The 15,416-nt window shown below is 42.6% G+C and overlaps 1 protein-coding gene across 1 annotated transcript; it reads right to left on the bottom strand.

Annotated features, from left to right (window-relative positions):
• Positions 1-1,482: 1,482 nt before the first annotated feature.
• Positions 1,483-4,832, bottom strand: LOC117866468 (uncharacterized). Its single transcript, XM_034750676.2, has 6 exons — positions 4,126-4,832; positions 3,486-3,565; positions 3,293-3,358; positions 3,123-3,170; positions 2,883-2,985; positions 1,483-2,522 (listed from the first exon to the last, which is right to left on the bottom strand). The coding sequence occupies exons 1-6, from the start codon at positions 4,196-4,198 to the stop codon at positions 2,500-2,502; spliced, it is 393 nt and encodes a 130-aa protein (XP_034606567.1). The 5' UTR covers positions 4,199-4,832; the 3' UTR covers positions 1,483-2,499.
• Positions 4,833-15,416: the final 10,584 nt, after the last annotated feature.

Below are 15,416 nucleotides of genomic sequence, written 5' to 3'. Positions count from 1 at the left end.
ACGCCACCATCCGAAGCCTTACGCGCATAAAGAAATTTACTTGCCGTAGTCTAGATCCGCTAATCTCGACACCAACACAAACCGGCAGAGGATGCAGGCAGAGATGCAGCAGAGGATGGATGCTGAGCGAGCCACTATGTTTGAATATATGAGGGTGTTGGTGTTTTATACCGGCAACCTACCGAAGGGGTACCCGAGGTAGTCAATTTGTCGGTGGGGGATCGTCGGATGTAGAACTCGAAGGTAAAAGCGAGGACAGAAGATATGGATTTATACATGTTTGGGCCGCTAGAGTAGCGTAATACCCTACATCCTGTGTGGGGGTGTTTGTATATTGTGCCCTGCGCTTGAGTGTTGAGGTGTGATCTGCCGATCTAGGTACCCCTACCCTCCTTTATATACTCTAGGGGGCAGGAGAACTAGTCGGATTACAAGGAGTCCTAGTAGGAGTACATAGGATGAGTCCTAGTAGGATTACATGGGAATCCTAGTAGGAGTCCGACTTCTTCCTTCATTTCGAGTACTGGGGATCTATCCCCGACAAGCCCCCGAGCGCTTCATGGCTGAATGCAGCCGTCTTCGAGTACTTTTAAGATCTTTGCCGAATAGTTTTGGTGCTCTTCGAGTACTTTATTTGGTTCAATCTTCAAAGGTTCTCAAAGCTGCCATGAGGCTATGGTGTGCTCAAAAGCCTTGATCATCTTGATATTGTAGTCTTCATATATGGAGAGCAGCGAAAGTCGCACTCCATATGGAGTAGCCCCCGAGCCTTAGGTTGAATCGAAGAATCAGGCTGAGGGTCAATGAAATCTTGAATCTTCTTCTTTCAACTTGAAAAAATCAATTGTTGGGTGTAGCTTATCAGCCCCCGAGCCTTGGATTGATTGAATAATCAACTCAAGGATCTTGAATCTTCATGTGAGTCATCTTCCGAGTAGTTTTTTGCGGCGTCCAGCCCTCGAGCTTATGCACCAGGTGAACCGGAGGAACCACATCGAGTACTTATTGGCACTGAACCCCTGAGCTTGGAAGCTAGCTGAGCCACTGGAGATGTTCTGAGTAGTAATTGGCGTTTAGCCCCCGAGTTTGGGAACCAGCTGTGCCTTTGGCGGTATGCTGAGCGTACTAGAGCGTCTCACCGAAGCTTAACTTGAAAGAAAAAAATGCGTACATTATGTAGCATTTTTGTGGAATATTGAAACTACTGAAATTTATTCAGTGATCAATATAAAAGTTGTGTGTCATGCTCTTGTTTCGATCATATTCTTCCCGAGTAGCTGGCCTGTTACGTTTAGGCTCCCAGCCCTCATTTAGCCATAGCCACTGTGTTTGTGAGAGCTTTGTCTCGTATAGGCGTATGGGTATTGTTGTGTGCACAGCTGAGAGCTTGGTCTTAAGTATGTGTGCGAGCATTTAGGCGTGACAGGTGCGCCTGAGGCTTTCACGAGTTAAGGCATGTTCTGCTCGAGAAGAATAGTGACCTTAAGAGAAGACAAAAGAGAGTAGTCACTGTTGTGACAACAAAGAGACTGCGCGATTGCGCAAGAGTTTGCTACCCTCCGGCGAGTAGAGTGCGTGTTGTGCGCAAGAATTTGCTGCCCTTTGACGAGTAGTCGGTGAAGTGTAGCTCTGGAGGGTAGTTCCTGTCGAGAGGCGTACACAAATAGGTAGTCGGCGAGTTGCCCTGCATGTGGGAAGCAAGCTAGAAAATTAATTAGAAAAGTGACTTAGTTTGATTTGTGGGTGATTGTCGACAAATCCATGACGGTCGTCGATGAAAACACAACGGTTGTTGACGAAGCCGACTAGTGTGAGTCAATTCTGACTAGTTGCCGACGGCGTGAGGCCCACCCCCGACTAGTTTTCTAGTCGAGATGAGTAGTCGAGGTCAGCGGCAGCGGGCGTCACGGCGTAGTCGAAGTAGCCATGGGCGAGTCGCCCGTCGAAGTAGTTGTCGGCGAGCACCGCGATGTAGTCGTAGTAGTCGTCGGTCAGCACTGCGACGTATTCGGAGAAGTCGTTAGCGGGCGTCATGATGTAGTCGGAGTAGTCGTCGGCAGGCGTCACGACGTAGTTAGAGTAGTCATTGGTGAGTGCCGTGATGTAGTCGGAGTAGTCGCTGGCGAGCCGCCTGACAAAGTAGTCGAGACAAGTAGTCGAAGTCGTCATCGACGAAGCCGCGATGATTGTTGGTGAAGCCGACTAGTCGGAGTTGATTCCGACTAGCCGTCGACGGTGCGAGGCCTGCCTCGACTAGTTTTCTAGTCGAGATGAGTAGTCGGCGAGTCGATGCAACCGGACGTTTGGTAGCAGTGCTCGCCCACCTTGTTTTTGATGAGTAGTCGAGATGAGTAGTCAAAACAGACCGTCCTTGATGGCCGGATGTTAGTGTTGCCGTGCAAGCCGAAGTCTCGTCTCGCATAAACTTTAGAGTGCACGCACCTAGTGCGTTGCCCGCGTGCGTGCAGCGAATAGGCAAATGAATTCCTTAGGGCACGTTCAACAGTTTAGACGGCTGCCATCTGTAAGTCACATATAGACAGTGAAACCGACAGCTTGTACAATGATTTATCTTTTAAGTTGTCTGTTTGGTTGTCTGTTAAGTTTTTAATGCCCGCATGTAGCCACGACCAATCGTAAATAAGATTTGTGTATACTATTGTGTTGCTTGTTGAAAAAAAGAAAGATCAAGCTTAAATAAGATGATCATGGTTACATTTTTTGAAAACATAAATATAAATAATATTCAAATATATTTATATTAATGTAATAGAACAAAATTTTCATAAATCAAATAAAACATAATATGACTAAACAAGGAAAGCTTCGCTGTTGTATGATTACTCATGTAGGTTCAGATTACAAACAGTTTAGATGCATACATTTCCAAGCTTCATTGAACAACTTGTTCGAACACCTGTTCTCTTGAGTTCCTCTGATTGCAACGACAATTGAATTTAGATTATGAGCTACACCAACAAACGCCTGTCACATTATTCAGCCAAAGAATGGTAGGTAAAGGGAAGGATATCATGAAAAGATTGCTGGGTATGATAGCAACGAGCCATACGATGTCACAAATATTCATGATAACTGAATTCAAACTGTGGTGAGAAAGGAACCTGCAAGCAGTTCCCCACGCCAACAATTAGAGATCTCATCTCAAAGCCCTATTTCAGAAATCAGAAGTTGGAAACCATATCAAACTAGAAACTAATATATCCTGGCCAATGGCCATTTCAGAGAGCAACTTTGAAAGGGGCAAATGATTCAATATTGGGCAGTTTCTTACTTGAGTCAAGTCATTGCATCTCGAGCATGTCCATGTATAAAGAGCAGTTAAGTCTGACATATACACCTAGAGATAATACATCGCCATCGGCTTAAGTTTAGTTTGACATAAAAGCAGCAAACGGTAGGACACTGTTGATATTCAGTTCAAAACAAAGGTCGTGATAAAAAAAATGGGAAAAGTTTTAAGTTACCACTGAAGCATATTCCACAATAGTCTTTGCAAGAGTGTGATGGTAGACAAAAATCTGATCACTCTTCTTGATAGGTAGCTCTGTGATAAAAGACAAAACAAAATTGTAGGCTCATTCTGGTGTTCAATAATGGAACATTAAAACAAGTATTGGCTACAGACACTATTAGCATGAGAAGATAACCATAATAAATAGACAATGTGCTTAAGGGGAAACTGATTTCAGCTTCTCAATTTCAATTCGCCTTAGCCTTCCAAAAGTGACTACAATAGCCCCTTTCTTCCAACTGAAAGAAAAGGCAGCTTCCTTGGCCTTGTTAAATTATTGCAGCTTTAAGCTCAAGCATAAATCATCGAATCAGTAATTCCATACAATAAAACTGTCAATGCCCAAACATATCATGGTTATTGTGTGATAACTAATGCCTATTGGGATATTGGAGTCCCAATATCACCCACACTATAACCCTGAAGCCAAATTCTATGAAAATCAGACAGTCCTAACCATAAGGACATAGCTGGTAGGTGTCCCTTGTCTCTACACAAAGTTACACCATTTCAGATGTTTGCGAATGCATTGACACGCTGAATCCATTCACTGGGAACTGTAAACTGACCACGGGAGAATCACATGGAACTACCTCTTCCGTGAGAAGCAACCGAGAGCAAGAGTATGATGAGAACCACCACGCCGGTGCACCTCCATCTCCCCATGAACCTGCAGCCACATCCAGACTGAATCTCAATCAAACGGAGGCAGTAGCAACAGAGAAGAAGGAAAGCTTCGCAGCCTGGCTAGGGACAGTGAAGGGGGGAACGTGCGGCGGCGGCGCCTCGCGCCCAGCCAGCAGCCAGCAGCCCCCAGCCCCAGCGCGGCCATGGCGCACGAGAGGGGGCCGCAGCCCCACCGGCCACGACGGCGCGGCCATGGCGCGAGGGGGGCGTAGCCCCGCAGGCCAAGGCTGGGGGCGGCGTGGCCTGGCAGGAATCGGCGGCGCAGTCGCGGCGGCCGAGGCTGGGGGCGACGCCGTTCTCATGCTCCGCGTCGACGGGGCCACCGGCGAGCTCATCGCCGCTCGCCTCTTCGACCCCCTTGCAGAGCACGCCGGGGATGGAGCTGGATTTGGCGCGCAAAAATCCCGCGCGCGCCCAAATCAGCTGCTGTCCGCGCGGGATCCAAGCGCGCTGTCTCCCCTCTGTACAACGGTGCTGCGGCGTCTGTTCCCGCCTTGGAGCACGGGACGCGGTCGTCGTCTCGCGAGGCGACGGCGCGCCCGTCGCCTGGCTGAGAGAAGGTCGTTTTTGCAAAAATATCGGCTCGCAGACGGCTCCTAGACGCCCGTTGTACGTGCCCTTATGTGCGTGTATTAATTTGTCGCTGAATTTCCTTTTAGCATCAATGAGATAGAGGCAGCTATCCTCGATCTTGATGCTGGCCTGCTTTCAGACTTGGTCTGGTGCACGGCCGTAGCTTTGTTTGAAGGAATGCAATCTTTTTTAAGTCTAGGGAATAGAAACACACGGCAATAGCACGGCAATTTTTTGATCGGTCCGCAGGATGCTGTAAGCCGACTGTGCTTCGGACTTGGCAATAGTGCAATCCCAGGAGGCTGTAAGCCGTTGGATTTTTCCTTGATGCGGCAGTAGATGCATGTCGACGAGTAGTGATCCGCTGTGCATTGCACGAAATAGAGGATATACACCAACATGCTAGCTGGAATAGAATACGGAGTTGATTCCGTATTGAATTTCGACACAGAGACACGGCGAGTTGCTGATTAGCCGTCGCCTAAAACCAACCATGCTGTTCCGCCGAGAAGATTGATCTTGAATATGGAACTCGGCGATGAGTAGATTGATTTTGAAGATGAGGTCCTTCAAGCTCGTCCGATGATCTCGACGATCACCCCTACCTAGCGCGCCAGATGTCGATATTTTATACCGGCAACCTACCGAGGGAGTACCCGAGGTAGTCGATTTGTCGGTGGGGGATCGCCGGACCTGAAACTCGAAGGCAAAAGCGAGGACACAAGACACGGATTTATACAGGTTCAGGCCGCTAGAGTAGCGTCATATCCTATGTCCTGTATGGGGATGTTTGTATATTGCGCCCTGCGCTTGAGTGTTGAGGTGTGATCTGCCGATCTAGGTACCCTACCCTCCTTTATATACTCCAGGGGCAGGAGAATTAGTCGGATTACAAGGAGAAGTCCTAGTAGGAGTACACGGGATGAGTCTTAGTAGGATTACAGGGGAATCTTAGTAGGAGTCCGACTTCTTCCTTCATTTCGGGTATTGGGGATCTATCCCCGACAGAGGGGTCTTTACACTGCAATCGTTCAACCTCCACCACCGATGCCAGTCCCTGCTCCTCAACCTGCTCCAAATACTGTTTCAGGCAATGTGAGTCACTTCACAACCTTATAATCACCGTTTCTAGTTTATGCAGAATCAATCTTACAAAGATGACCAGACACTGGAAACTAGAAATAAACTAGAAACTATGTAGCAGCCATTTTGTTTTTGTAATTATCGAAAACCAAGTTGCAAGAGTTATACTAGTTAGGCACCAGAGAGACCATACGTGTTGTTCAATCTTGTCTCACACATGCAATCTCTTCTCTTTGTGCAAAATCAATCGGCAGCATCGAACGAGTCTCATGTGGTCGCAGTGGAACCCGTGGCCTTAGTGACTACTTGTGATTTGCATTTGCATTTGTGGATTACCTGTGACTACTTGTTGTTTTGAATGAACCTACTAGTTATTCTAAAGTTTATTTGCATTTATATGCTGTCGTTATATCTATATGAACTGCCTATGATGCTTATTGTGAACTATGTGTGATGCTTGTAATGTTTATTTGAGTGACGTACGCTATACATAACTGAACATAAAAACAGGAAATATATGGTCGCTTTGCCGAATGTTACACTCGGCAAAGAGGCCTTTTGCCGAGTGCCAGGGTTAAAATACTCGGCAAAGTGAACACGTGGCAAAATTCTGTGCATTCTGAGACTAAGAATCGCTTCTTTGCCGAGTGTCTGCGCTACGACACTTGGCAAAGAAGCCAACATTTGTACGTTCTGGCCCAGTCTTTGCCAGGACACTCGGCAAAGAAGGAAGGTTTGCCGAGTGTCCTGGGATTCGACACTTGGCAAAGAAATAAGGTTTGCCGAGTGCCTAGAATTTGACACTCGTCAAACGCATCGTGACCGTCTCCATGCCGTCATGTTACTTTTTTCGCCGAGCGTCGGTTTCAGCTCTTGGCAAAACTTTATGCTGAGTGCTTGATAGAAAACACTCGGCAAAGCCTTTGCCAAGTGTTTTTTATGCTTTGCCGAGTAACTGTGGCACATGGCAAAGCGACTGTTTCCGGTAGGGAATGAAATATCTAAATGATACTACGATTACATTAAAGGTTGGTTAATATATCCTAATAAAATATGAAGCCTTCATGATCACGTTAACGATAACAGTCCATGACGTTCGTGGTTAGTTAATCTTTTAATAAACAAATCAAATAAAATAAAGTTAGTCTATTAATAAAAGGTAGGATATAATCTATGAACCTCAACAAAATAGATACATTGTGCTGGACTGCCGGTAAAAGAGATGTGACAACTGATAGTCTAAAACAATTTTTGTCAACCGCAGCAAAACAATAAACTATTTGTTTGGCATATTTCCTGTAATTTCATTGTTTATCGATTAAAGATAATTCAACATAATCCTCAAATTTGCATCTAAATAAACCACATCTATAATTATGAATGACAATTCAATGTAACACTCTAAATTTTTACCTAAACTATCTATCTAGCCGTTATAAAAGATAATTTAAGATATCCTAATATTTTTATATATTACTCGCATCTGCCATTACGAAAGATAATAAAAAATAACTACTAAGTTTGCATTCAAATCACCATATATGCCCTATGAAAGGTAACATAAAGTAAATATTAACCTCAAGCCATTACAAAAAAATAAATAAAAATATATCTCAAATCCTCATGTAATTAATAAATAAGTATATTATGAAATGTCGTCCAATATCCATAAAGTACTATAGGTTTAGAAGAAGTAAGCACAATGATGCGTTCGCTCATGTAAACCAGATAAATATGTATGCATGAGGATAAATATTTATGTTAATTTATGAAATGTCCCTTAACAACACCAAGCAATGACATTGATAATTCACTTAAAGTTATATAGATACTCCACAATAATAATATTTATGTCATTATTTCAAATAAGTTTATAAATTTTGACTAATAATATACTAATATTCCTAATTTATTTTTAAATATTCTATATTATATAAAATAATAATACTACACATAATGTTTTGATATAACGAAATCCAACATCTTGAGTGTGGTAGTGCAAGCTGAAATGACTATTTATGTTGTTGTCAAAATTAGGAATAAAAGAGTGTGGTGATCCAACATCTTGAGGATGTTGTTGTAGCCTAGGTTCTAGAATTTTTTTAATAAAATAAAAAAACTAAAATTTGAATAAAAGATACAATAAACACTAGAGTTTTAACTTAAAAATGTTTCTTCATTATGCAATTATGTTAAAATTAATATATTAAAATTTGATTGAACTAAATATATGCACATCACGCATGCATGCATAACATATATATATATATATATATGTTTTAGTAATCATGAAAATATTTTATTCATGACTCATATGCTAATGATCACTATTTTAGGAGACACCACCCAATCATTAAGGCGATGGTTTGGTGGCAGACATGTTGCGCGCCTCCAAAAATGAGGCCTTGTTTAGTTCTCAAATTGGGAGTGGCAAAGTTTGCATTTTGTCATAAATACGCAACTGTAGCATTTCGTTTGTATTTGTGAATTATTGTCCAAACATTGACTAATTAGGCTCAAAAGATTCGTCTCGCAAAGTACAACAAAACTGTGCAATTAGTTTTTGATTTCGTCTACATTTAGTACTCCATGCATGTACCGCAAGTTTGATGTGATGGTGAATTTTCTTTTTACATAGTGTCAAAGTTGGGAAAAAGGGGGAACTAAACAAGGCCTGAGTTTTAGCCGCCTGGGAAAAATGCTTCGGTAGTAGTGGATACTAACAAGTTATTTAAAATTTTATTAATGACCATGACATATATTTTATAGAAGTTTTTGCCTTAGATATTGATATATTCTAAAAAAACGTTCAATATATCTATATTGATTGTATAAGCATTATTGCACATATAATTTGTTGAAATAATTCAAACATTTTGAGAAGTGGGGAGGTTAGAGCATACTACATGTAGTTATATCTTACTGGGATTCCTTTAAAGTAAACAATCATTATAAGACTTGGATATTAATGTCCTGTCAAGGTTGCAATCTCTACGTCATCCATGATCTCAGATCAAGCTCTACCATCGATCTTAATTAATTTTAAATGTTATTCATGCCATCGTAGTCCTTTATAGTGTAGTTTATGGCCTAACATATCCTTATTTTAAAGTACAAATGAGAGTTAATAAAATATGCAATAAGAACAAGAGTTTGGATCTATCTTGAGAATATAAAATAAGTAGCAATTAATAAGATTATAACTAAAAAATGAACACTTAGATTCATGGCGTCATAAGATATGAGCTGCAATAACATCCACCACAATTTAATCTAATGTTTCAAATAAATGTGTATTAAAACTTAATAGAGGTGCCATGAAAAGGAACAAACTATGGATATGGATGACTAAACATATGGTTATCACAACTAGATAGAGAGTACAAAGTATCTATAGTGTTTATTGTGTTAAAAAATGAACAAAGTGTAAAATATGTAATTTAATATAAGTAATTTTTATTAGTTTGAGATATTAAACAATGACTAATGCTTACGTCTCCTAAGATTCTATCCCGTGCGAGAGGTTAGAAGACTAATTTATATTTGTAGGTGAATTAACCTTCTAATTTGTTATATATCCACACAGTTCAATTCATAAAGAGGGACATCCAACACGCCCATATATTAGACAAAGCCAGCCATACTGGAACACAAAAACAAAGGAAGAAAAAGAAAACACACAACCATAGAATCAAATTAATGTTCCATTATTACTTGTGCCACACAACGATCTCTCTCAATCATGCTAATGACAATTCTGCACGTATGTGTAAATCTAGATTCAAATAAAAGTTAATTTTATAAGGTAATTTTATTAGTCAATATATATTGAATAAATAGAAGCAATATCGCGATGTTAGCCCCACGAGCATGGGTTGATGGACTAGTTTATAGTAATCATATTACATTTTAATAACCATCAAACAATGTAGCAAGGAAATACATTACAATTTTAATAACCCTAGAAAGTATAGTAAAGTTATAGTTAAAAACAGCTTAGAATACGGTTTAAGTCATATCTAAACAGAACTAACCATATCCTTGCATAAGGGTATGGTGCATTATATGGGTCCGTCTACTCCCCGCTCGGGTGTCACATGCCCCATGATGACCCATGAACACTCGATTACCATCACAAACAAAAGTCGAGTGTTTTTTAATCTTTACAACACTTGATTATCGTGACCATTGGATCCGGATCAAATGAACCAAAAAAATTATCCAAATAATACAAAAATATAAAACAAAACAAAACAAAAAAATTAGCCAGATTATTTTTATGGAAGCTAAATTGGAAAATTTTCAAAGGAGAGCCAAATAAAACATACAGAAAAATAAAAAAAAGCCAAAAATAATCAAATAATTCTGATGACCATTCTTATTTACGAATAATCAATTTACATCAATTAAATACAGAACTTACATCTAAACAGAAATAGTAAAATATGGTGCAATAAGAAGTGAACTAATCTGCATGTTCGATGGGGCGAGGTGATGCCACGTCAATGAGTCAGTAGCAGGTCTAGCACGCAGCCTAGCTTCTATAAAAACGACACTAGGTAGCTAGCTACTGTCCCTTATTACATGTCGTTTTCGGTTTTCGTACCACATGACTAAATTTATTAAATACGTGCAATATTTGTATCTCTAAATAAATTTATTAACAACTAGATTAAAAGATATATATAATGATATCAATTATGTATCATAAATATTAGTATTTTTTTATAAATTTAATCAAAATCATATCTTGGGAAGCGAGAACGACAAATATTGATAGACGGAGCTGTGCATCCAACGACGGTGGAAATAAAGAAAAAATTTGACTTCTGACGGGCTTGCAGGCTGCCCGTGATATTAAATGGTGATGATGATGATGATGATAATAATAATAATAATAATAATAATAATAATAATAATAATAATAATAATAATAATAATACATGTACATAATTTTTCACTACATTGTTGTGCTTTAGCTATGATACAAAAATACCCGTGCGCTACCGGAAAAAAGATATAACAATATTAATCTATTAACTGAACAACTGGATCATAATTAATTTTTCTCAAATATGTCATACAACTCTAATTATTTTATTTTTCTCTCTCATCCGCCAAGAGTCAGGAAAGTGGAATTCTAACCTGGTGTGCTCGTGATGGGTGAAAACGATAGCACCCGCGCCAAGGCATCTTATGGCAGCCCTGAATCCTGTCCCATCTGATCAGAAATTTCAAAAGACGTTAGCTGTAGCACTAAACATGTTAAGAATGAGAAGTTTAGTGTTGATAACATACTCTGCCCAATTGAATCAGGTGGCTTCCTATTTGGACATGCATCGGTCATACATTTCCACAGGGAAATAGGATTCATGCCTCCATCGTCATCTTCATGCACAACAAATACATGCGAATGAATTCAGAGAACCTTTAAACACATTGTCATAACAAGCATATATGTTGGATCATGTGGAGGTCCTAAGAAAAAAACATGGGTTGGCATCTTAGCTAGGATCACAACCTTGCACGAGCAACGACGGAGATCCGTTGTGTGGATTAACAACACTGTCAATCAACACCTGTGTTTCAAGAAGATGGAATTCAGCAAGAAACCAACCAAAATATGTATGACGCATGAGGATGAACTTGTCAAGAAAGTAGCTGTTCGGTGCTCCATCAAGGCTAGGCGATGGACAAGAAATTTTCACCTCATCTACGGTATTGTCCAGCAGCTCCGCGACAGCTGCAGGAGTGAAGAAGCGCATGAGAACACAACATAGGCGAGAACAGGTATGTAGTTTATATGACTATGAACCCAAAAAACGATTAGAACATGCTCCCGGTAGATAAGATCTGACACAAAGTGAGTTTGACTATCGTAAAACAGAAATCGGCATACAGATCTGCATATATGGATTTACAGTAGGCATGAAACGAGTAATGTGAAGTGTTGCAGCAGATAGATCAGTGTAATGTACTATACCTTCTTGAGCATGTCTTGCTGTGCCCCTCCCGCCAGGATCCCGGGCCGATTCCGTCGGCGCGACCGCCAATCTGTAGCTGCTGACACCGGCGGCACAAATCCGGCCGCCAGGCGGCGCCTCCAGGAGCTCCCGCCTCAGCGCGGGACGTGGAGGCGGCGACGGGGGTGGCGACGCACCGCCGAGTCTCCCCTCGCCCCTGCCCTTGCCGGTGCCCTAGCCCTCGCCCCTCGCCCTTGCCGCGCGCAGGGGCAGCACGGCGCTGCCCGCGCCCGCACCCTCGCCCTCCGCCTCTCTGTTTTGAAGAAGAAAGGAGCTTTTTTTCCCTTTAACCCTTTCCCTTCCCTCCTTTTTCCACCCGAGCTCCCCATCTGTTAGCATTTGGACTGCGGGTTGATTACCAAATATTTGAGAGACTTTTTTGCAAAATGACCACGACGGTTGGAAGAAAAAAAAATTAAGTATAGATATAGATAGATATAGATATAGATACATCATCCTACCACAAGGTTCTCCATCATATAACCATCAAACCATAATACTTTCCAGGCCCAAAAGATCCATGTCATGATATTCATGTGGGGCCTCCTATGGTTCTCCAAACTCATTATCATAACTGAATCCACCATTGCCGATCAGATATCAAGCAATACCAAACATACCTTGCACAAGCACACATTGAAATCATGATAACAAGCGTAGACATACATACCTCTTCCCCTGCCCCCTTCACTTATTACCATGGCCACTTGGTATATATGGCTTCTGCAGAAATTCAAATAAAAGATATTTCATTACATAGACAAGAGCTGGGTAAAAGTCAAAATATTCCCAAAAAACTGCAGCACACCAGCATCTTGGTTGGCTGCTTGCAGTCAGCTGTTGGCCTGGCCTGATCAGCTGGTATGGGTGGATGGTAACTGCAAAAGAAACAAAGTCATGTCCATGAGAGTTCCTGTAAATGAAAAAATGGCTACTATAACTGCAGAGCGAGAAAGTCATGATCAGCACACCATAAATCTCGCTAACCAAATGCCAGATCTCTAAAATAGCAGAACAAACGAAACATGGTCATATGTTATCATATTTTAGGTACACGGCACAAAAGGACCATTGCCCTAATGAATCGCATGTCTCTCTCATTTTGACCATCTAGATCCCTGAGCTTACAACTTTGGTTGATTTTTTTTTTCTAGAGATTGTCATTCACGGATGAGTTGCTAAGTTTTCAACCCATCGCTTCTTGATCGTACCCCAAGACTCGTCCAAATCTTCAGCATAAAACTTATCATGCTTATTAGCTCTAATTTTCCCGTCGTTCAGACCCTAGTATCCATCAACTATGACACCTGATTGTCATCTTATTATCTTGAAACTTACTGAAGCATTGCACAAGATTTAGACCGTTTGAAAATATTAGATTGATTTGACAGGCTTGTCTCTGAAATCAGTAGAAGATCTGCTGATTTTGATTTATAATGATTATTATATGAGGTGTTTCCTTTCCATGTGCCGAGATGGAACTCAAACAATTCCACATGTATCCCCACTGAACACAATGTCACTTGTGCTTCCAAAACTTCTTGTGCAACAAACCTCCGTCTTCATCTAAGGAGGGTTTCATCGCGTCGCTCCACTATGAACCAAGATGCATGTGAAAAGAAAATATCTATTAGGATGTGTCCTCATAGTACAGCAGGTGAATAACACCACCAGCCAGAGGAGGTAGGCACAACAGAGGAAACTACATTAGATTAGAACAACCAACCTACCAAGGCAAGCATGCCCTCATCTCCTCCAACACCAACTCCAGCTTTGCGGATCGGGCGCTGCCCTCCAACATCAAGGTCAAGGCTACCTCCTATGCCCCGAAGGGGCAACAGCACGCCCGCCCACTGCTGTTCCTCCTGGCCATCCGCCCATCCCCAAGCCTGCCACCGGGGTCGCCGGAATCATCGTCGTCGTCGCTGGAATTGCGCGAGCCTTGGAAGATGGGCGAAGGACGCAACCTCATATTGAAGCCATGAAGGACGATTGGGCAAATTGGATTCGAGATGAAGGAGAAGAAGGGACATAGAGTCAGATACGCAATGGCGTTGATTCTGAGTCATATTGGGTTTCGACGTCGATGTGTTGGAGGCAGATTCGATTGATTGGTTCAGAGTAGGAGAAACAGGGACAGTAGCCATGCCGGTGCGTCCTCCTGGCGTATGCGTCGGGGCTCGGGGCCCTGCACCGTCGCTGCCGGTCGGTCGTTGGCTCGTTGCCCCCACGCTCAAGAGCTTCGTGAGCCACCTCTTGTCGTGGCCGAGGGCACCCTGCTGATGCCTGATGCCGAGCCGAGCCGCACCGCGCAGCTTTTCGTGACCGCGTGCACCACGGTCAGGGGCCGCGCCACTCACCACGACCGCTCAGGTGGCGCTGGCAAAGGAGAAGCAAGACAAGATAAAGGAAGGAGAGCGCGAACGGGTTGCACTGGCGCGGCGAGAGATCGAGCGGCAGTTGTGTGCGCGGGGAAGATGGTCCGACCGGTGATATGCAGGGAGATGCGGGAGGCCGGAGGCGATACGGGGGAGCATCGGTGTGGGGACCGGAGCGAGTGGGCCGGATGGTTGGGCCAGTTCGAACGGTTCAAAACAAAAAAAAAATGGAGCAGAAATTTTGGCTCTGGCATAGATATAGGTATAGATATGAAATTGTGCTAAGTAAGTATGGAATTAAAATACAACTTTAATAGGAAGGATCAAGGGTTTAAGTACCTATAATATTATATTTATCATTTGTTTTTATGTCATCATCTTCTTCAACAGGACTTGTCGGATATAATATCGGCAGTGGGCTTGTCCAAGAAGTATATGGAGTATTGCTTCCATGTGCCCGGATATGGAATTACGTTCTATGATTATATAGACCCTGTCTTAATTTGCATAGATTTAATTTTGTCCTCTGATTCTTGCCTTGCACTCCCACGAAACTAAACTTCGCAGATATAGAATTCCATAGTTTTAAAGCAGCGGCTTGTTGCGTGCATGGGGGACTTGTTATCTGTGATACGAAGGCATGCAGTAGTTCTTGAACTGTTCACTCCATTATTTCGCCAGGCCGGCCGGCCGCTAGCATTCCCCGCGGAATTTCTCTTGCGCCTGCTGTCTTTGAACCATAAACAGGAGCAGCCAACAGACGAACGGATGCCGCAGAGGGCCAGAGAAGCAAAAAAGATCCTGCACCACAGGAAAAAAAGGGAAGTAGGGAACCTAACTCGGAAAGCGGGCTAACATACAAACCGAAAACAATACGCAAGGCAGAAAAAATTGGTGACAGAAATTTTGATACTTTAATATTATATATATATATATTTATATAGGCCACCGCGCTATTCCCGCGACACCGAGCGCACCGAGGCGGCGAGGCCCTCCCCTCGCCCCGCGCTAGTTTTTCGTCTCTGAGGACCCAGCGTTCGGTTTTCTCTCCGCGCAACTGGTGGGCCGACTGCCGAACGTGGGCAAGCATCCTGGCCTGTTGTTGTCATAAGGTGGGCCTAACATGTCTGGTAGGCGGGT

Source organism: Setaria viridis, chromosome 8, assembly GCF_005286985.2.
Source record: "Setaria viridis chromosome 8, Setaria_viridis_v4.0, whole genome shotgun sequence".
NCBI classification, from domain to species: Eukaryota; Viridiplantae; Streptophyta; class Magnoliopsida; order Poales; family Poaceae; genus Setaria; species Setaria viridis.
Note: the sequence above shows the minus strand (reverse complement) of the source record. Positions and strands in the feature narration are given on the sequence as shown.